We start from the raw sequence: 22,569 nt of genomic DNA, 5'->3' as shown, positions 1-22,569 counted from the left end.
GTTTTAAAATCCCACTTTCTATGAGTTTTTTGAAGTTTTCTGTATGGATGGAATCCAGTGGGATGCTCAGATATGGGTAAGCACTGGGAAGTGACCCCCATACAATGGGATATGATTCAGCCGCTGAAACAGGAAAGTCCACTCATTTGCGACAACATGAGTGAATGAGCAGAACCTTGTGTGTAGGTGTTATTCTTAGAATTGATAAAAAGACAAAAATAGTTTTAGATGGACATACACAAAGCTTAAATATTTGGGAAACAAGTATACAGACACGTATAGACCATATGAACATTTTTATTCTATAATTTCCACCTATTTCATATGTATTGCCATGAGCATGTTTCTTTCTTTTTTTTTAATCAAAACATTCCCCATTTAACAGATGGTAAAACAGTTTTGGAGAACTGATGCAGTTTGTTTGCTTTCATATGTGGAGAGACCATCTTAAGCAGGCCAGGGTTCCTGCATCTACAGGGAGGCCTTAAAGTATTATGATTTGAATTCAAATTATAACCTCACTACATACTGCTTATGTGACACTGGGCAAGGTTAATAACTACTTTGATATTACATTTTCTCATGATAATAATGTCTTCCTCTAAAGACTGTGGCAAGGATGACATGAGAAAAATACATGCCAAATGCTTACCATAGTACCCACTGTACCACCATGCTTCATGCAAAGCTGTTATTATCATTCAATTCAGTACTAGAATCAGATCCCTGGTCCCTAGAGGACACAGGACCCAGCTCTGGGCAACAAGGCAAGCCAAGCAGTGCAGTGGCCTGGGTCTCTGGACGTGGCGTATGCATGTGACAGAGCCACGGCGTCCACTGTGATGACCAGCCCAGGCAGCGTCTGCTCAGAGCAGAAGGAACTGAGGCCTGGGGAGAGGACCCCTGGAGGTTTTGCACCTTGCCCCCTTCTGTGGGTTGCCATACAAGAATTGCTGACTTCTCGGAGTAAATGGTTCATCTGGGTTCTCAATGGCATATCTCCCATTCTGCCTTTGAGAAAGCAAAAGCTGAGTAAGGAAGAGAGACCAAGTGCCATGGCAACAGGCAGGTCCATTGGTCTTAAAGGTCAGCTGCTAACTGTCTCGTGATGTGATCAGCATCGAATCCTTCCCCTTCTCTGAGCCCTAATTCTCCTATGTATGAATTGATGTCATGGGACACCATTGTCATTGAAGTACTTTTGAGTTTGGATGTTTTATCCTTCCCTTTGTGCCCAATTCCAAGCTTCACTGGCTCAGAGGTGGAAGTGTGAGGTTGGAAATGAGGGAAATTGGTAACCAAAGACTCGGCCACTGTAAAGACTCCTCCATTTTGCTTCTTTAGAACTAGTCTGTATTAGTTGGTTCATTCATTCAGCAGCATGCCACAGGTGCCACAGGTTCAGCATTTGAGTGCTGGGTGGCCTTGGGTTAGAGTTGAGTTTCCTGGCTGTGTTCCCTGGGGATCCGTGTGAGGCTGTAAAGCTATTTCCACTTTCTGGGACTTCATTTCCTCATCTGTATATTGGAGGTAAACACCATTAACTCATAGAATGACTGAGAATTTTTGCTGAGATGCAGGAGATAAGTCTTTGGCATCAGTGGCTGCTTGAAAAAAGTAAGCCACGCAAAATAGGAGAGAGCATGCTGATGTGGAGTGTGACTTAGCAGTCGTCTGGTCACAAGCCAATGGCTGACCTCTCACAGGTCGATTTGCTCACCTAGAGTCCGTGAATGATAATAAGGATCTTAAGGAGAGAGTTGGAGAGCATGTGGTCAGAACTAAAGACACACACACATCTGTAGGGCACTGGCACAAGAACCGGCACGCAGTAGGTGCTTGGCAGCTGGCTGTCCATTGTCTTGGCTCCAGACTCCTCTTTGCTTGCAAAGATGACTGAAGGCACAGCACAGATCTATTTTTGGTCTGTGCGAGTCCAGCTCATAAAAATACAATCCCGCTGCCTGTCAGCACTTCTGTGCTTTTATTTATTGTTCCTGCCAATCGCAGGGCCTCTCCGTGTGGGAACCTCTTCATTATTGATAATCCCGGGGAAGTAGTATTTTAAATTTTTATGATCTGTACTTTGCACCGTCTGAACCTCCATGTATTATCTGGCCTTGCCAGCAAAGGGGGAATTATAGCCAGGCGAGAGAGGGGTCCTTTTGGGATGAATAATTTATCTCATTTTCACAATACCAATTATGCTAAATTAGGTTGCTCATATTAGCAGCTGACAGAACAATGGGGGGCTGATGTGTAAATATGAAAAAAAGAGAACAAAGTTAATACTTTGCCTCCATCCACAATGATATGTGAAAAGGAGGACTCTCATTTCTCTAAATATGTATGAAACCACACTTTGAATACTAAAAAGAATACTTCTCTTTGTTTTTTGCTCCAATTTCTGGTGTTTGTCAAGGAGCTCAGGGCTCGGTCTGGCTGCTTTTGTTTTTCTCAAGTGTGAGTAAAAGAAGAATGGCCAGAATAAAGGCTTTCTTTGCAGATTTATGCTCTGTCTCTTGCTCTCTTTGCTTATGCAAGCTGATTCCTCCAAGGTACAATTAATAAAAATTGCCTAACATTTCTTTTGCTTTCCCCCTCATAGTCCTCAAAAATAATAGTAGGAAAAGCAATGGTTGTTTGTCCTTTATAGAAAGAAGTATTTCTGGCCTCAGTCCCTAAGAACAAAACACCGAGCTTCTGGAACCTTCTTAACAGCTGCCCGATCCTGTGAACTTTGTAGGGTTGTGGTGCTTCCAATCCATGCTTCTCCCCATCCCAGTGTATCTTCACCTCACAGGTGGTGCACACCTGGGAAGCCATTCTGTGGCTTCTCATCCTTCCTCAGCTGCTCATGGCCCACAAGGTAATTCTTTCATGGTAGGTGGGATGGAGTGGCACTCCGGGCTCCCCGCAGCTTTGTCTCTGTTGCCCAATCACCTCGCTGTATTCTGTCCATTCACAACTGCCTCTGGTGGTTCCCTCGGGTGGCAGGTTGCCTGCTGATCGCTTGCTCATGCACATTGCCCACTTGGTCCACGATTCTCTAGCTGGATCTGGAGAAATAGAAATGGAGAAGTTTGTTGGAGAGCTAGGGGTGCTTTAGGCTCAGGAGGAGGCAGCATTTGTACCTTAATGGAGGAGTCAGTTTGCAAGTATATTTGAGGAAGCTGACCCTGGAATGAATGGACTGATGGAATGGATGTGGGGATCAAAGGGAAGGGAAGGCACATGAAACATTCTCATGTTTAATTTGACGTACATAATGGTATGGAGGATGCTGCACTTTTCCAAGCTTGGATGACATGGCATGAAAAGGTGGCGAGTGAGGTGGTCAAAGCAGGTGAGTCAGGACCCAGGAGCTGTCTTGCAGGTGTGGTAGGCTTAGGTGTGTTCCTGGAAGGGCACCTGTCCTGTAGGGTAAGGTGAGTGTCAGGGGAGGGCTGAAGAGAGATGGAAACAGAATCATGAGAATAAAAGATGGATATGGCAGTGACAGGCTGAGTAAGAATACCCCATCGGTGTTCTTGTTTGAAGAGAAAGGAATGGCCATGTCCCAACCATTCAGAGGTCAGGGAAAGAGAACAAGCCTCCAGAGGAACTTGGGGAGGGCTGGTCAGTGTGGCAGGAAGAGAAATGAGGAGATATTGCTGTAGGTGCTTCAGTTAGAATGGGCTCATATCGAATGCACAACTTAGTTCAGCCTCCCAGCATGCTGCAGACACGTGATGGAAGCTGCGGTCACTGCCCAGCAACACCAGGGAGTGGCCTATTGCATGTTTTCATTTTGTTAGTCCAGGAAACGATTCATATTTAGTATCTCAAGTGCAGTTTCTTCTGACTTTGTGTCAACGAAAAGGTAAAAAAAATTGTTGAGTAGAACAGAGCGCACAAGCTATGACCTCAGAGCACAGTTCATTTGCTCCAAACCATTTGCAAATGGATATGGAATTTGAAGGAGGTAACATGTGCATAGGGGTGAAAGTAAAATATTATGTGGCAACTTGGATTGCTTTTACAGAAAAATGTGGCGCAGCTAAAAAATGAAACATGAGAGAATTCCCACAGTGTCAGGTGCACAGCTGTCCCTTGGCCTGCATCTGAGGTTAAAGGATCAGAGACTCTGGAACCAAAACTAGTGCTTTCATTAGAAAGTCACTCAAGGCAAAAGCTTCCTAAGGGTTTGGAGCAAAGCATGGCACAGATTCAAAGAGAGGGCTCTGGGTAAAACTCTACCTACCCTACCACCAGTACTACTGATGATTCATGGTCTATTTAAGAAATAAATAGAATATATGTAACATATGCATGTGGCATATGTTCTCGCATTGGCAGCCCCTGTAAATGAAACCTGACCTTTCTGTGTCATATTCCTCTTGCTCTTTGCAAGTCCATGAGATTCATGATATATAGCATACTATTACTGTATAGCATTCCACATTCTGAATAAATCACAGTGTATCCATTCTCCCTTTAATGAATCTAGCCAGTGTTTCCAGTTTGAGGATATTATACAAGGTGTTTAATAATAATAATAATTATTATTATTATTAAGTATTTGTGTCTCCTCTGGTGGATCCATTACACTTCTGAACTGAATTTTTCCAACCACTAGGAAATCTACCGATTTGGGTATATTCACTTGATATTTGGCCATCTTACTAAACTCCAATAGCGCTTCAGTTCATTTTCATGGGTTTTCTTAGAACACACTTATATCAGATGGAATGCTTTTAGTCTCAAGTTACAGAAATTCCAACACAAATTGGATTAAGATCATAAAAGGTTCTATTGGCTCCCTTCACTGCAAAGGTCAGCTTGTGTCTAGCTTAAGGCAGAGTGTGGTCCAGAGGGCAGATGTCCCCTGACCCCTTCTCCGTTGCTCTGGGTGCCACTTGGCTCTGGCCTCTTTTGAGTGCTGCCTTTGTCCTCCACCCGACTTCCTTTGCTAGGGCAGTGACTGCTACAGCAGTTCCAGAACTCAAGTTCTCACCATAGCACACCACCCAGAAGAAAGGCATGGTCTCTCATGGACACCAAGAAGACCTAGGAATCTTATTTTCTGCTGACTCCAGTCAGTACTGTCTAATATCTCATTGGTCCAGTTGAATGACATGCCCAGGTGTGAGCCACTGACATTGTATAATCAATAGGAGTGTATACCCTGATTGGTTTAATCCAAGCAGGGAGCATTCATGTCATTCCCAACAAGCTACTTGGATGTCCCACATTGGGCCAATAGTGAGTTACTGGAAAAAGTATTGAGAAACTTTTGGCTGAAGAAAGGAATGGATATATGAGAAACAACATCAAAATGTGTACTATTATAACAATGGAGAAGCAGAAGGGAGGACTAAGAAGCAGAGACTTCGTACATTTGATGTGTGATGTGAAGATGCCCAGACTTGTTGCTGTCCAAAGATGTACCAGGGAAGGGATCAGGTGAGGAGATGGTTTGGCAATAGGAAAGGTGTACTGTTCTTCTGTTGCTTATATCAAGTGGCCACACATTAAGTGACTAAAGACAACACAAATCTACTCTTTTACAATTTTCATAGGCCCACATGTTCAATCAAGGGTAAACTGAGTACTGTGTGCTGAGTCTCACAAGCTTGAATTCAAGGTGTTAACTGAGTTGCATTCTTACTGGGATCCTCCTCCAAACTCATTTAGGGTGTTGGCAGACTTCAGGTTGTTTTTTTTTTTTTTCTTGTTTGTTTGTTTGTTTGTCACTGAGTGATGGAGGTCCTGTTCTTAGCATGTCTGTTTAATTCCTCATGATAATCACAGAGTTTCTTTCCAGTCAGCTTCAATGGAGTTTTCCTACAGCATAATATGATTATGGAAGCAACCCTACCCCATGCATATGCTCACATTTCTGTGGGAGAAAATTATCTTGCAGTCCAAAGCTGCTCAGCAGAAAAGGCAATAGTAGCCCTAAGACTTCCAGCTCACACTGACTAGGAAACTCACTGTGTTTTAAAAATACATGAAGTAGGATGTACATATGTGTATCTGAGAGGACTTTCAGCTGGTCATGGAAGGGTGGGAGTGAAGGGAACAAGTGGAATCACTGTTTGGTTCAAACCTTGGCTTCTTTGCTTCCAATCTGCCTTCGTGCTAATGCTCACCAAGGGAGGCAGCCAGTGACGACGTGATGACATGGGTCCCTGTCGCCCCCCTGGGGGACCCAGATTGAGTCTGACATATCTGGTTTCAGCTTGACCTGGCCCTGGCTGTGGTAAGCATTGGGGAGCAAAATAGCAGGCGAAAGACCTCATTCTCTTCTCCTCTCTGCCTTTCAAATAAAATGAAAATAAATTAACAGAAAAATGAAATTAAAATCATACCTTTGTACAAAATTATTTTGAAGGATGAGCATATTTTTTGCATAATACACATTTTCCATGAACTTTTTTGAAGATTCCCCCCTCCCGCAAGTGTTCATGTATCAAAGTAAACTTTTCTCTTAATTTCACTTATTGGGAAGTTTATAAATATATATAAATATATAATATAAAATATAAATATAGATACAGATGTATGCAGGTGAAATTATAAATCCAAGTTTCTGTTTATTTCTAAGAACGTGGATTCAGAGACATGTAATACATTTTTTTCTGTAGCAATTCACCATCAGCAATTCTCCTAGTGATCTCCAAACTGTTTCTAATGGGTAGAACCTGTTGACTATCACAGAGGTTCACGTGTATTACTGCACTTGGCCCACCCTGGAATGTCATGTGTTTGGTGATGATGGAAGTCCCTATCCTGTGAGCTGTGCCTTCTGTTTGTTGTTTGCTCCTGACTGTCACATTTTCCATCGCAGTTCATTGCAAAGAAAGGAACATATGGACCATATAACAGTTCATACCTTCCCCCCCACCCGCCTTTGGATTTGTGGTTCACTTTACAGGAAACATCACTTGCTTTCTTGTCCATGCAGGAAACTTCTATTTGTCTTCCATACCTTGCTGCTGCTGCGGCGGTTCCATTTTGTTCTTCTGATAGGGTGGTCAAGTGCTTGTTTGACAGCACTAGGATGGTTCCCATTTTCTTAATGATTTATTTGAAAGGGGGAGAGAGAGAGAGAGAGAGAAAGAGAGAAGAAACTTTGCTTTGCTAGTTTATTCCCCCACAGTCTCAGGGACTGAACCAGTCTGAAGCCAGAGCCCAGAACTCAGCTGGAGTTTGCCATGTGAGAGACAGGGACCCAATTGCATAAGCCGTCATTTGCTGCTTCCTAGGATGTGTATTCGCAGGAAGTTAAACTTGGGAGTAGAGCCATGTCTTGAACTTAGGCACTCTGCTATGGTAGGTGCACGTCCTAAGGAGTGTTTGTCTTACCTGCATGTTGCTCTAGAGGGGTTCTGCCTCATGGACCTTCAGGTTCACAGGTGCTAGCCAAGTTCAATCTCATGTGTGCTTCAAGCATCTGTGGAAGAAACTGTGGCAGCAGCCAGAGACAGAGTTCAAAGGCTGACTCTGTGGTCTGAGGGTTTAACTTACGTTAACACATTGGTACCTCACAACAATACAATGAGCTATTGATGGATTCCTGTTTCATGGATGAGAAAACCAAGACATAGCAGGCTTTAAGCATTCACCCGAAGTTGCCAGCCAGGAACTGAAACCAACCCACAGTCTCACAGCCCTCCCCCAGTACCATATTAGCAATCTCAGCATTTCATGGCACAGGTTTAGGCAACTATAAATTCACTGAGAGACACAGAGTTCTTTTCATTACCTATGGTATTGAAGTGTCTGTGTTGCCATTTCTTTTGCAACGGAGGTGGAAGGAAGCAATAAAAACAGCAGATTCTTCCCCTGCCTCCGCCATAAGTCGTCGTCTGTGTTTGGCTGAACCACTTTCCTATTTAAAGAAGCCAGGACCTCCTTCTTTGCTGTTTAGAGCAGCAGACTGTGGAGAGGGTGGGACTCAACAGCACAGCTTTCATCTGGAAGTAGGCTCTGAGATTGGGGCTCCCCCGACACCTCACAGTGCCACGTGTGTAGTGGGTGTTCTCCCCATCGCCTTCCTTCCTTTGTGAGTTGCCTTGAATCTGTGCCATGTCTTACAGACTTGAAAGAACACCCTTCATGGAAGGACTATGGCTTTAGTCAATACACCCGATCGCTGTCAGCCTGAAATGTTGGTGGGAGTTTTCCGTGTGCATTCTGTTGCTTCAAGCTCCAAGTCTGTGGATTCAAACTGTAGGAGTGATTGTGGTTAGCAGATTGCTTTCTTTGAGCTGCAGGGCCCTTGGCAGGAGAAGGGAAATGGTAGGAGGATGCAGCCAGGGTATAGAAAGTGCTTGATCTTAGTGCTGGCGTGTAGATATGGTTCAAAGAGATCACCCATTATCTTCTTGCTGAGTTCTAAAAACAACCTTATCGAGTAGGGTTGTGATTATGGTTATTGCTCATTTTACACAGGTGAAACTCAGGCAGCTCTGGGTTCTTGAGGGCCATGGGGGCGTTGGCAATAGCAACTGGCGCTCCCTTAGTTTTTCCTTCCTTCCACTCTGCCTGAGTGGAGGTGGGGAGGGGTGGTGGTGGGTGGAGTGCCATTAGTGGGCTGGTAGGTTGAGAGCATATATATATTTTTAAAGGATTTATTTTATTTGAAAAGCAGAGTTACAGAGTCACACACACACACACACACACACACACACACACACACACCTTTTCTATCTGCTGGTTTACTCCCTAAATGGATTCAATGACTGAGGTTGGACCAGGCTGAAGTTAGGAGCGTGGGACTCCAGCTAAGTCTGTCAAACGAATGGTAGGGGTCCAAGTAGTTGGACCATCTTCTGTTGCTCTCCCAGGTGTGTTAGCAAGGAGAGGATCATAAGTGGACTAGCCAGGAGTCAAACCAGTGCACCTGGGAGATGTTGGCAATGCAGGCTGCTGCCTGAAGTACATCACAACACCAGCCAGACAGCATATCTTGATAATATGTTAACTACCTCTGCAAAAACACTCAGACTTCAGAAAAATAACATGGGGCAGTAGATGTGAGATTGAACACACCCTATCATCAAACTGGATTCAAGTGCATATGTGAAGGTTTAGCTATAGGATCTTCACCATAACTTTCTTTTAAAAAAGATTTTTATTTGTATGCTTCAAAGGCAGAATGACAGGACACACACACGCACAATCTTCCATCTGATGGGTCACTTCTTCAGTGACCACAACAACTGGGACTGAGCCAAGGTGAAAACAGTAGCCAGGAACTTCATCGAGGTCTCCCATGTGGGTGACTCTATTTTGCCATTTTAAACAGGGAATTTAATGGAAAGCTGGATTGGAAGTGGAGTATCTGGGATTGAACCTGGCGCTCTGCATGGGATGCTGGTGTTTCAGGTGGTGGCTTTCCTCCACAGTGCCAGAGTCAACCCCCCACATGACTTATTTATACAAGCATACTTGAAAAAGTTTATGGAAAATGCCATTAAAGTAAGTTTTCATTGCAGAAGATGGCCCAAGGGCTTGGCTCCTGCACCTGTGCAGGGAGACCTGAAAGAAACTTCTGGCTCCTGGCCTTGACCTGGTGCAGCTCCAGGCTGTTGTGACCCCTTTGGGGAGTGAACCAGTGGATAGAGGGTCTCTGTCTCTCTCTGTAACAACGACTGTCAAGTAAATGAATAAATAGGTCTTTTCAAAAGGGCAAATTGAAACCACATATTTGTCTACAGTGGAAAATTAGAGCGTAGAGTTATGTGCTAAAAGATTAGAAAATAGTTCATGAAGTATGAATTCATTATTCATTTCATTTAAAAGTTTTCCTAAATAGCAAATGTACATGATACTCACACACATTATATGTTTATAGAAACATCTGGAAAGGTGTAACAACCAGTGTGGTTGCTTGGATAGGAAAGTGTTACTTATATTTTCTCTTCTCTGGTTTGGGAGGGAGGAATTTTTTCTTTTCTCATATTTATGCAATGGATGATAAATTATAAAAAAAAGAGAAGAGAATGAAGGGAAAGAAAGATGTTCTGAGTGTCCAGGTGTGCTCATTCTGTTTGAACTTTTTTTTTCAGGTGATTGTGAAGACAAGGACAGAATATCAGCCGGAACAGAAGAACAAAGGAAAGTTCCGGGTGCCGAAAATCGCCGAATTTACGGTCAGTTTGTTGATAGTGTAACAGAAAGCATAGAGATAAGGCTGGCTTTAGGCAGCAGTAGCCTTCCTGTGGCTGAAGCAGGTGCTGCTGGGGAGCGGCAAACCCCACCGGCTCCTTCTGGAGAATTTCTTGTAGCCACCACTCTCTTGGTCATGGTCGCAGAGCTGAATCACATAAAACAAGAGTTGTAGTCACGTTCTGTTGCACTCCAGAAAGTTCTGGTGAGTCTGAGAATGAATAATGCCTCTTTGCTTCCTTTTCTCCCCTCTTCTTCTTCTTGCTTTTCTATCCCAACCTGCTGGAAATGTGAGGGAAGGAAATCCAAGCTGTAGTCAGGGCATGCAGGTTGTCACAAATGCTGAAGAGAAAGAAAAGCTGACTTCTGGGTGGTGGAAACCAAGTGATCGCCTTCCCATTTCTGGGTGGAGGACTGCCTCCTGGCCATGTGCAGGAGCCGTGGAACATGCTGTGTGATGGTGAAAGCGGTGGCCACGGGGGAATGCCCTGGGAGAGTCACGCAGGTGCTGAGATGGGAGTGAGCCTTAAGCAGGAGTTCCATGCGTTGGTCTGTCTCTGTCTTGGGTGGTTTTTCTCTCTCTCTGAGATGCAGCATCGCTGCTCCAGCTTGTGCGTTCCCTGGAATGTAGGGCTTCCCTCGATGTTGGCCTGGACCACGAGAGCAGGGTTGGATCTTATTTTCTAGGGGAGTATGGCCCCGACTGCATACTGATCTCTGCAGGAATGTGCACAGAGGAGGAGCGAGGAGGGGGGTGTGTGGTGCATAGTGTATGTATCAGAGAGTGGGAGCAGGTTGATCTGTTCTGGCAATAGAGCTCTTGACAAATAGTTCCACGTTCACACATAGGAGTGTCTACTAGGGTGCTGTTCGGGAAAATCAAACTATTGGAAACAATGCTAGACTTTCAAAGACTTTCACACATTTCTGTAAATAAGCTCACCTGCATGGGATGGCTTTTCTTAGAAATCACATGTTTTTCCCCCTCAAAGGATAATTCGTTCTAATGATGGGCTTGTGAGATATTTTCATCTTCTTTTTCTTTTCCTGGGCTTTCCAAATCTTATGCAATGAATGTGTATTTTTATAATCATCAGATGAAAATGAGAATCCTATTCGAAATTTTTTCCTTTTGCCAAACAGACTGATAAGAGTTGTTTTCTTTTTTTTAATGGAATGTTCTGTACTCAGCAGTCGCTTAAATGATGGTCATGAAAACATACGAATATTTGGATAAATATTTGAAAGAAAGTTGAGGGAAAAAAAAGCAGGGATTAAAATTGTTTGTTTTTAGAAATCAAACTAGGAAAACAAAATCACAAAGTGAAAAAAAACTTAACAGGGAAGTGGACACGTTGCAGTGCCGCCCACAGTTCGGCTATCCACAGTGGCACGGGGCCGTGTACTGCTTCTGTTTTGTTTTGTTTTTCCTTTTGGGCAACTTTTGGTGACACATCTATTTTGTCATCTTTAAACCTGTGAGACTGAGATGCAGTTGTCTTCCCTTCCCTGAGGGCTTCTTCTCTGTGGTTTTTGTTAAACGCAGCCAACTGCAATCCAGACAATATTAAATGGAAAGTTGCAGAGTAGACACTTTGTTGTTAGGTTGTATGCCATCCTGGGTAGCACGATGCAGTCTCCCCCTGGGCTGCTGCTTGGTCCTTTCCCTAGACTAGCCACGCTGTGCATTGGCTGATGTACACCTTGAACTCCATCCTAGCATGCATAGCAAGAGACTGTGTGTGCCGTCTGCACTTTCATCTGAAGCTGCACAAAGCTGCAGCGAGCGGGAAGGCTTGGAGCCAAAGAGAAATATGGCTGCAGGAGGTGACGTCAGTTGCTCAGACTTACTCCTGAGTAGCAGCCCGCCTCTGGGTCTTTCTACACAGCAATGGGGGCTGCAGCAGGTAGCTTCCGTGAGGGTGAATGAGAATGGGCAATAAGGAGCCACTGCGCCAGGGCCAGGGTCTGTGGAAGCCCCCACCCCCTTCCCTCATAGTCTGACTCCATTAGTCGTGGTGGTGGGTCAGGAAGCCCTTGTCAGCACTGACTGTGGGTGGAGGAGAGGCTCTGCCAGCAGGAGCAAAAGTGGAAGCATGCAGCAAAGTTCCTTTGCTTATATAAAGCTGTGAGCCTTAATTAGCCTGGTTTTTCAGTTTCTTGACGGGAGCTCCCTGTGGACCCGGTGCAGGCTGCTTCCTGGCTGCAGGGCTGAGGCAGCGGGGGCGGTAATGAAGAAGAGGGGGGATTGTGGGGGGCCCGAGCTGAGTCAGCTCTCCGGAGCTGTGAGGCTCCGGGTGGGGCTGGGGTGCAGGCTGGAGAACAGAGCAGGGCTGGGGGACTGCTTGGTGTCTGACTTGTCCAACTGGCGCCAGGGTGTGGGAGTTAGGAGAACTGGGGTGGTGCACTGAGAGGGAAGTACCAGCCCGGAGGTGGCAGGGACGATGGTGGGGGAGGAGGCGATGTCTTGCCAGGAACTCAGGATGGAGATGATTATTGGAGAAAACTGGTGAATCCCCAGGGCTTTACAGCTCTCCCTAGAGAGCCTGGGATGGCCCTACCTGAGGGGTGTTGCACCAGAGCCCAGGCAGCCTGGGGACCCACAGATGTGCCAATGCCCCGTCCAGCTAGAACCATGTATGACTTCTGGTTGCAAAGTTGACCCTGGAAAAGGATCCTGTGAGACAGAAAGGGAGAAGAGAGTAGGGCAGGCATGGTATAGGAAATACAGACCTACAAGAGTCTGGATTCCAGTGGGCAGATAGCAAGATCCGGGGCCGGGGACGCAGTGAGGACATGGTATGGAAAAAGCTGACCTTCCTTCTGAATCTTGAACGCCCAGGGGTCTTGCTGAATTGATGTGTTCTGGGAGAGTGCTGGCATCATGGGAAGTCCTAGCGCCCTGGCAGCTGCTGGTCAGAGTGTGCATGAAGGCTGGTGCACCTGACCATGCTGCCAGCCTTGGTTCCTCCTGACCTGTCTGGGAGGCAGAACCGAGGCGTGTCCTTGGCTGCTTTTTGTGCTGAGCTGATGAAAAGCATCTGGGCTTGGAGACTGGGCACACCTGGACAGGTCAGAGATTGCCCTTGGCATCTATTAGGACGTTGGGAAAATTCTTTTACCATGTCAAGAATTGCTCATCTATAACATAAGGACACAATTGGGGCCAGCATGGTGACACAACAAGCGAATCCTCTGCCTTGTGGCGCTGGAGTCCCCTGCGAGCACTGGTTCGCATCCATACTGCTCTACTTCCCATCCAACTCCCTGCTGTGGCTTAGGAAAGCAGTGGAGATGGCATGAAGCCTTGGCACCCTGTACCCACGTGGGAGACCAGCAAGATGCTTATGCCTCCTGGCTTTGGATCAGTTCAACTCTGGCACTTGCAGCCACTTGGGGAGTGAACCTGTGGATGGAAGATCTCTCTGTCTCCTTCTCTTTGTTTAAAATCTGCCTTTAAAATAAAAAATAGCATCTTTTAGAATCAGGACACAATCTCCCAATGCTGATTAGTTCTAAGTTCTTGTGGGCCTCTAGAGGGTTAATAAATGATCATTTCATTTCCTGCCTGTTCACATCTCCTCCTTCTAAGTTCATAGCTTCCTGCCTAATTAGCTGAATTTTATCGTTGGTTAGGCTCTGGTCCTCCTGTTCCTGGCCTTGCCCAAGAGAATGGAACTGGGGCAACCTGGAGGAACTGTAAGGTGACAATCTTTTCAGTGTCCGGATTCATGTGTACCCTGGGGCTCTCAGCAGTGATCCCTGGAGCCATGGATTTGCTCCATGGAAAGTGTAGAATTTTTTTTTGGTTGTTGTTGTTGTTAGTACAGTATTTTGTAACACATTAGTTATACAGTGAATCATCATAATGTGTTAAAAATGTTTTTACATCTACTTTTCAGTCTAATAGTAATCTTCGGAGATATTTTTATTATCCCCAATTTACAGATAATGAAAAGTATGCTCAGGGATGCAAAGTTACTTGAAGGACTAGAAAACAGAAGAGCCCAGCTCTGTGGGTGCATCTACCATGCTGTACCATGGCTCACGGCTCCCTGGCTATCATCTGTTACTGTCTTAATGGTTCCCTGGCTGTTGTCCGGTACCACCCCTCATGGCTCCCTGGTCATCATCCTTTGTCCAACAGTGGTCTCTTTGCTTCCTTGCCTTCCTTCCTCTTCTCCTTCCCTTTTCTTCCTCTTCTTCTTCTTTTCTTTTTTTTTTTTTTTTTTTTGGTAGCTCCATCCATTAACACATTGGGTCAACAATTCCGGTCCCTCTCATATTCTATGATTGGCACTTTATATAGGCAACCCTGCTGAGTCATCCCCAGCAGGGCCATCTAGAAGGTTTAGTGTCCACTTGTTGATGAACCCAACAGGCTTTGGGAAAGGGGATGTTTAGCAAAGTTCCACAACCAGGATTTGGTGGGTCTGGGATATTCTGTCAGGCTCTGAGCTCTGGGCCACCTGCCCTAGCTGTAGAGGCTTAGGGAAGACTTGGGTGGAGGGAGGGAGGGGAACCCTTAGTCACAAGGAATGGCTCCCCAGGCTTCGCTAATGACCAAGCTGTACCACCAGGTTTTCTTTTTCTTTCTTTTTCTTTTTTTTGCTCTTTTCTGGGGGTCCTGGTAGTCCAGCTCAGTCTGTCACTCTGCTCATATTGCCTGCAACATGCTCAAGGAGAGAGACATGGAGACACAGAGGAGCTGCCTCCCAGAACCAGTTGCTATGACTAACAGCCATGGATCCTGGCCCTTCCCATTCCTGGCAGTCCCCAGGGACTGTCCTTTCTTGTCTGTTCTCACATTACCACTGCACGAACTGCAATACCTCCTGTCCACTCCACCTTGGCCTCTGCCTCCTTTCATCCATTCTGCTCACTGCTCTATAGGAGGGACCCTGAGGCGTAGCCCCTACCTTGGCATGCCACAGCTCCAACCATTCTCCCTGTTGTTCACCTGCCTCTGCTCATGGATGCTGGGAAGCTCTTGAAGCACTGGTCCTTACATGATGATACTGAACTTTTTTCTTTTTTTAACTCAAGAGAGAGAAATCGCTGCCTTAGCTATTGATTCGCTCCCCAAATGCCTATGAAAATCTTAGGCTGGGCTGGATTAAAGCCAAGTTTTGAGAACTTGAGTACTTGAACCATCATCTGCTGCCTCCTACCATCTGCATTAGTAGGAAACTGGGGTCCAGAGCTGGAGCTGGGATGTGAATCCAGGTGTTCCAGCAAGGTTTGTGAACATCTTAACCAGAATTGTAACCACTAGGCCTAATACCTATCTCCGCACCCAGTATTTCATGGCTTCCTGTCTTCATCCATGCTGCTCCTTCCAGCTGGAAGGCCTCTGCTGTCTCCAAGCCCTCTTTCACTACTTGTCCCTCAGCAGCCAGCTCAGGTGGCTGCTGTCCTGGGGAGGCTGCATCCGCTATGCCACCCTCCAGCTTCACACCAGTTACCCAGTGTTGGCATTGTTGTATTCCCTACTGCATGGTAATGCACTGAGTGGACCATCATCTCCTTAAAGCAGGATAGGCTCCCTCTCCTTCTCGTAGCCCAAGAACACAGTCAGCACCTTGCTTCGCCAAGCTCACAAAGAAGTCTTTATGAAGTGAATGAGATGAGCAAGCCATCAGAAAACCCCCATGGCTGACCCAGCAGCTCCACACAGCCACAGCAGCCAACCCAGCTGCCTCATTTTAAATACCTTTATTTAAAAGTCAGGGCCCTGTGTTTCCTTCCGAGCTTCTTGCAGATAACACATTCTCATAAATGCCTTCCGCCTGGTGCCATGTTGCTTGGAAGATGAGACCCCATTATAACTTTGCCCCTTGCTGCCGCAGGTTCTTCATCAAAATTCTGTAGACTGCATTCCATTGCTGGGATGCTAATGTGTGCTGACAGCAGCATCTAGATGAGAGATCTTACTTCATTGTGTGTTGCCTTTTTATTGCTCTCTCTCTCGCTCTCTCTCTTTTTATCTTGAGGAGCACTTTTAGACAAGTTATTAAAAACACTGCCTGCTGGGTTAGGGGCAGAGTCATCATCTGGCACACAAATAATTTGTACGTGAGTATGTGGTAGAACACAGCTGCAGGAGTGTTTAATTTTTGTTATTTCACTTCTGGCTAAGATTTTATTGAAAATTAGAATACAGATCTGGCTTGGGCTTTTGGAGGAGTGTTTATGCCTAGGCCCTTGCGTACACTGTTAGAGTGACTACATTCAAAGCTACACATTGTTATCAATGGATAGTTGAAAAAGAAAATGCAGCTTATTATTTCAGCCACATGGAGCAAAATAATTTCCAAGAGGAAGAATGCATACATTAGTGATTCTCAGGTGCTCAGGCTTTGGATGAAGGATAGAAAGTTCAATGAAAGTTCACAGTCAGGTGACTGGACTCTATTGCTGGCTTTTTGTTCCCATCAATTCAAATAAATGTTGATTAATGAGTGTTGCCCACATCAAATCCCTTGTTAATACAGTGTCAAGGAAGGCTTGTAGAATCTGCTGGATAGTTTTGTATCGTAGGAGACTCTGTCCAAAGTTTACAAGGCAGTTGTTGAGCCTTTGGAAGCTGGAAAACCAATCATGGTGGGACCATTGATACCAAGGCAATCAGCAAACACTCCACATCACTTTTTGCCAAGAGCTGGCTCATCAACCTGACAGGATAGGGAAGGCCAGAGAGAGAGGGGCAGCATACTTAGGTCAGAGGTTGACAGTGCGAGTTTGCATTTCCTAGTCCGTAGAGTAGGGTGATGATGGCCACCTCGGAGGCCTGTGTGAGGTGTAAGGGAGGTAACGTGAATGGGCATCCCACCGTGGCTCCAGAGAGGAGAGCTTCCTTCTGTCACATGATGGCTTCGTTGCTGGAGTCTTAGGCATCTGGGTGGAATGCTGGCACCTGGGTAAGCTTTTTTTTTTTTTTTTGACCCAGATGTGTGTGTGTGTGTGTGTGTGTGTGCACATACTTCTTTATCTGTAACTAACTTCGGGGAATTACCTACATTAAGCTAAATTGGAAGGTGTTGAAAAAATGTTACCGAGTATTGCTGCTATTCGCCCAGCATTAGGTCCTTTCTTCTTGCCTCTCATCGAACACACTCCTGAAATGCTCTGATCCGAAAAGGCAAGAGAAGGCAACAACTCTAGAGGGAGAAATGCTGTTACCTTCAGGGTGTGCCATGTGACCTACCCTGCTGTCCCTGTCCCAGGGATGGAGGCCTCCTCTCCCAACATTTTCCTACTCTGGGCCTCGGCTATGGCACTGCCTGATGCTATGAAGTGGGATTTCTTTTATTTTGTGATGTGAAAGCTCCTGAAACTGTCAGAGGAAGAGAAGCCCTAACAAAGTGACTGTGCACGCAGCTCATCACCACTGTGTTCTATAATTATAAGAAAACTGGTTGTCATAGCAACTGTCACCTAGGCCTCACTTCCTCCTGGAGATAGCATGCTGGCTCCTTGGCTCTGGCATCCTGGTGGTGGGAGGGGTTTGATTCACCCTTGGATGATTGCTGTCATCACCTTCTCATTCCCTACAGCTTGACCTCAGGCAGCTGGGTTCTACAGTTCACTGGTCCTGTGATCTTGGGCAGTTTGGTCATCTCCACGAGCCTCAGTGTCCTTTATACAGGATCTCACTGTGTGTGTGTGTGTGTGTGTGTGTGTGTGTGTGTGTGTGTGTGAGAGATGGCAGTGCTGGGGCTTATAAGGCTAATCCTCTAACTACAGGTGCCAGCTCCTTGTCCCAATTGCTTCACTTCCAATCCTGTAACCTGGGAAAGCAGCAGAGGATGGCCCAAAGCCTTAGGCTCCTGTACACATGTGGGAGACCTAGAGGAAACTCCAGGCCCTTCATCTGCCACCAGTTATCTAGCCTCAAATGTCAGTAACAGCCAGGCAAGGAAACCATGATTTAAACTTTGCTAGCATGTTGACTGGGCCTAAACATGGGAGTCGCAGCACGCAGATGGCACCGAGAGAAGTCCAGTTTGTCTGGTGCTGCAGTGTTTTCTCTTGGCAACCTCCTGAAGGTTTGAGGCCTTGGAGAAAAGCAGTTCAAGATGGTAGGGGGCCTGTCCTGCTCCAAGTAGGATGTAGCTGCTTACACTCCTGGACTTCCAAGCCTTGAATTAAAGATCAAGGAATGATGTGAACGGTTAATGAATTCGGAGTGGAGACTTGATCTAAGGATGGTATCTGGGACATGAACCTGGCACTAGGTCTTCAGGTCCTTGGCCACGCATTGCAAAGTAGGATTGGTCATGCAAGCCAAAGCTGAGCCAAGCTTAGTGGCTCTCTGCCTCCTGACCAGCCCTGTCATTGTGCCTGTTCACATCTTCCATCCTCTACCACGGTCACTAGGGACCAGACAGCCTGTGCTGCCCAGTCTTGGAGGTTGGGGACCCTCCACGCCATGTGCTAAAATAAACCTTTGTTCCTTCCTCAGAACATCCTCTCAGGTGTTTTAATGGTTGTAGCAGAAAGCTAACGAATCCAGGGACTTCATAAAAAAGCAGCTAGCTGCAGGAGGTGGGGAAAGGACACGTCCTTTTCTGTTAGCATTGCATAACTCTTACACGAATTAAATAGTATTGTTTTATGAGCAAAGCAAAATGTACAGGATGCAATTTTAGGTCCTGTAAAATAGCTTTTTTTTTTCAGTAAAGAAGGATAAAAATAATTCTTGCATATATTTCAATTGCTTCCCTCATTTCTAGCTGCTGTCTTTGCTCTTGACTTTGTAAACCACAGCCAGAATATATACTGCTTTTCAAACTCATGTGGTCATTTCCTTTCCCTGCTCGAAACCATTCTGTGGAGCCTCTCCCTTAAGGGTAAAATATGGCTGTACTTGTAGCCTGCTGTGCTTGTCCACGGGAGCCCATGTCCAAAGGAACCCTCTCCTTAACCCCTTCATTTCCAGTGTGCTCAGCACATTCCACCCCACCACACCTCCTCTCCTCTGCTTAACTCTTCCCTCTCGTCCACAGGCTCTCCCTTCCCCTACTGTTATGCCTCATTGTCCTTGTCCTAACTTCACCTTCTAGATAAAGTTTTTTTTTTTTTTCCTGTTAACTCCTCTTGGTGAGATGGGAGACACCTTTTCCTACTCTGGTACCTTCCTTACTCGCTGGCAGAGTTTGTCAGCTTTGCCTCTTCCTAGTAGTTTTTGCCTGAGATGGGCCTTTGGAAACCCAAGCTCTTGAAGCACACATGGTGCTTGATTCAGCCACTTAGTCCATGACTGTCTACTGGGGCCTACAATAGATGGTCTCTCACACACACACACACACACACACACACACAGGCACTCTTGTATATTCTACGAGATTTTTAGGGGTGTGAGAACCTTGAGGCTGACAAACTTGACCAACAGGTGTGTTACGCCTCCATTGCAATAGATTTTCTCAAATCATCTTTTCAAAATTTCCCCGAAATCTCTACCACCTCCACGTCATGTTCCTCCCCAGGTAGTCAGCAACAGTGCAATGTTTTTACCAGAAGTTGCACCAAGCTGACAGGTGGAAATGGACGGCTGAGCTTTACATTTGCACGTCTTTCCTCCTCACTGAGATTCAGTTTGTCTCTGTGTTGCGACTGATAGTGACCTTTGATCTGGAAAAACTCCGCATTGGAATGGGTCACTCCTGTTTCCTTCCCACTGATGCTCACTCGCCTGATGTATCTTCTCTGTTGTGCTCAGATGTATTTATTTTACCTGAAAATCAGAGTCACAGAGGGAGGGAGAGACAGAAAGATCTTCCATCCACTGCTTCATTTCCCAAATGGCCGCAATGGCCAGAGCTAAACTGATCTGCAGCAAGGAGCCGCTTCTGAACCTCCCACATGGGGGCCCAAGGACTTGAGCCATCCTCTGCTGCTTCCACAGACCACTATCAGCAGAGTCGTTCAGGAAATGCAATGGCAGAACGTGAACTGATACCCATATGGGATGTTTTTGCACAGGTGGAGAATCAGCCTGTTAAGCTGCTGTGCTGGCTGCTGGGTTCTTCCTGGACAGCAGCAGTACAGCAACCAATCCTTTCTTTTCTGATTTGACATACGAGACTTCCTAGACTCAGCGTTTCTGAAAATATCTGAGTTTCATTCTGCTGTTTTTCATTGATCTGACAATTACTCAAAATCCTATACCATATTGTTCTAACTACCATATTGTTTTAAAAAAGATTTACGTATTTGTTTAGCTGCTTGAAAGGCATAGCAATAAAAAGGAAAAGAGAGAGAAAGAATGAGGGAGAGATCCATTGTTTTACTGCACAAACGGGTACAACAGCCTGAATGGGTCCGGGCTGAAGCCAGGAGCCAGTAACCCCATCCTGGCCCCGCCAAATGATGTCAGAAGCCTAAGTACTTGGTCCATCTTCTGCTGCCTTCCCAGCCACATCAGCAGGGAGCTGTATTGATAACGGAGCAAGAGGTATGCCAACTGGCACTGTGACATAGGATGCCAGTGCTTTAAACAATTTCACTTAATCTGCTGTGCCACGAGGCTGGCTCCTCAGCTACAGTTACATAATTTATGTTGGCTTCTGTGTAGACAGTTCATGTATTTTTCACCAACTGTTTCTTAGATCCATTTCATAAATGCCTAAACCCATAAACTCATTTCTTAAACCTATTCTTGCGTGTTTGCGTTTCCATGTAAATAGCATTTTTAGGTTCCAAGATACTCCTGTTACTTTCCCCCCTCATATTCCATGAATTTGTAGGTTAATTAGGGGAGGAGTTATATCTATAAAATGCTGAAACTTCCAATCAAGAAGCAGAACTGTGTCTTTGAGAGTCTCCATGGCTTTCAGTTGAATTTTAACATCTCTTAGACATTTCTGATTATATTTATCTTTAAGTATCTTTAAACTGATTTTGTATTGATACTGTAAAGGGGCTTCCATTTTTTTTTTTCTTAAAGATTTGTTTGAAAGGCAAAATAACAGAGAGAGAGAGTGGAAGGGAAGTGGAGACAAAGAGGGAGAGGGAGTGAGGAGGAGGAGGGGATAAGGGCGAGGAAGACAAAGGAAAAGCAGAGGGAGAAGGGGAGGGACATTTGCTGGTGTGCTTCTAAAACGTCAGCCGCAGCTGGGCTTGTCCAGGAGCTTGGAGCTCCATCCGGGGCTCGCAGTGCCAGGGATCCGAGGACTTGAGCCATCTCCCACTGCTTTCCCAGGAGCACTAGCAGGAAACTGGGTGAGAAGTGGAGCAGCAGGGGCTGGAGCTGGCCCTGTGATGTGGGATCCTGGCATCAGAGGCTGCGGCGTCCGTGGCTGCTTCAGAGCGCCCAGCCCCTCCGGTTCTGTTTCCTAACTGGTCAGTATTTATAGTTTGTCTGATCCTTTCTACTAATTCGCTTAAAAAATGTAGGCCTTTCAGTTTTCTAGATAGACAATTGTTTCATTTGCCCACAACGCTCATATTTCTCCCCTTTGTCTGACATTTAATTAATGTTAGGTTACTTCTTTCTGAAGTTTTGACTCCCAATGTCTTTTACTTACCTAGTCGTTGGTCAGTATGTGAGGTCGGCCATTCCTAGTGTTTCACCATTTAAGTTCTAATGCACTTACGCCTCCTCCCTTACCTCCTCACTCCTCATCACCCTTTCTGCCTTTGCAGAGATTTTCAAATGATTTATCTTCCTTGACTCAGTATTAAGGTGAACTGTACTAACCAATCTTCAGGTGGTTAGCCCCTCTCGCAGTCCTCATTCGTCATGGTGTACACCTCAGAGTTTAACTTGCTAGAGTGTTATCCTGAGTTTTCACTTGGGTAATAGTGTGAGGACTCGCTACATTTCCCTTCCAGCCCTATTAGTGACAGGTCCAGTGTTAGTGTGAAGCTACGTCTGTGAACAGCAAACACACCTGCCTTTTCCCTCTCCCACGCTCTAGAAAAACGTGAAACCATCTGCTCCTTTAACTTAAAAAAAAAAAACTCAACCATGTAATTATCTGACGTAGTATGATTATCAGGATATGGGTAGTAGTCAGAAAATATGTGAAGAATTAATGAAATAAGCACATTCTGTTTTCATCCGGCAATATCAATAATGCTTTGAAACACTGCAGTGTGAAATGTGACCATCATTGTTCACTTGACTGTATCTCTGTAGAGCACTTTTTTTTCCAAGTGGCCCCATTCAATCAGTAAGCATTTCCACAGTAGCTGCCTTATTCCATGCCTTGGGGTGGGTGATGTGGGTGATTCATGGAATTAGAAGGCATGGCCCATGATCTAATGTTCCCAGGATGCCGCTGTACAGTGGAAACTTCCATTTACGTGAATTTGAATCTAAAGCTGTATCGTTTATCATTGAATATTAATAGAGCTCGGGGCTCTGTATCTACAGATTACCCCGTAGGCACCCATTAGTCATCCTTG

At 45.5% G+C, this 22,569-nt stretch overlaps 1 protein-coding gene across 1 annotated transcript in view; it reads left to right on the top strand.

Moving 5' to 3' along the window:
- Positions 1 to 22,569, top strand: part of NSG2 (neuronal vesicle trafficking associated 2) — a 54,958-nt gene that overhangs the window by 8,384 nt on the left and 24,005 nt on the right. The window contains exon 3 of the mRNA XM_004587410.2: positions 10,059 to 10,142. Coding sequence (XP_004587467.1) covers positions 10,059 to 10,142 — 84 coding nt within the window. The remainder of the gene's footprint in view (positions 1 to 10,058; positions 10,143 to 22,569) is intronic.

This window comes from Ochotona princeps, chromosome 19 (genome assembly GCF_030435755.1).
Source record: "Ochotona princeps isolate mOchPri1 chromosome 19, mOchPri1.hap1, whole genome shotgun sequence".
In the NCBI taxonomy this organism is placed as follows: domain Eukaryota; kingdom Metazoa; phylum Chordata; class Mammalia; order Lagomorpha; family Ochotonidae; genus Ochotona; species Ochotona princeps.
This window is presented reverse-complemented; position numbering and strand designations above follow the sequence as displayed.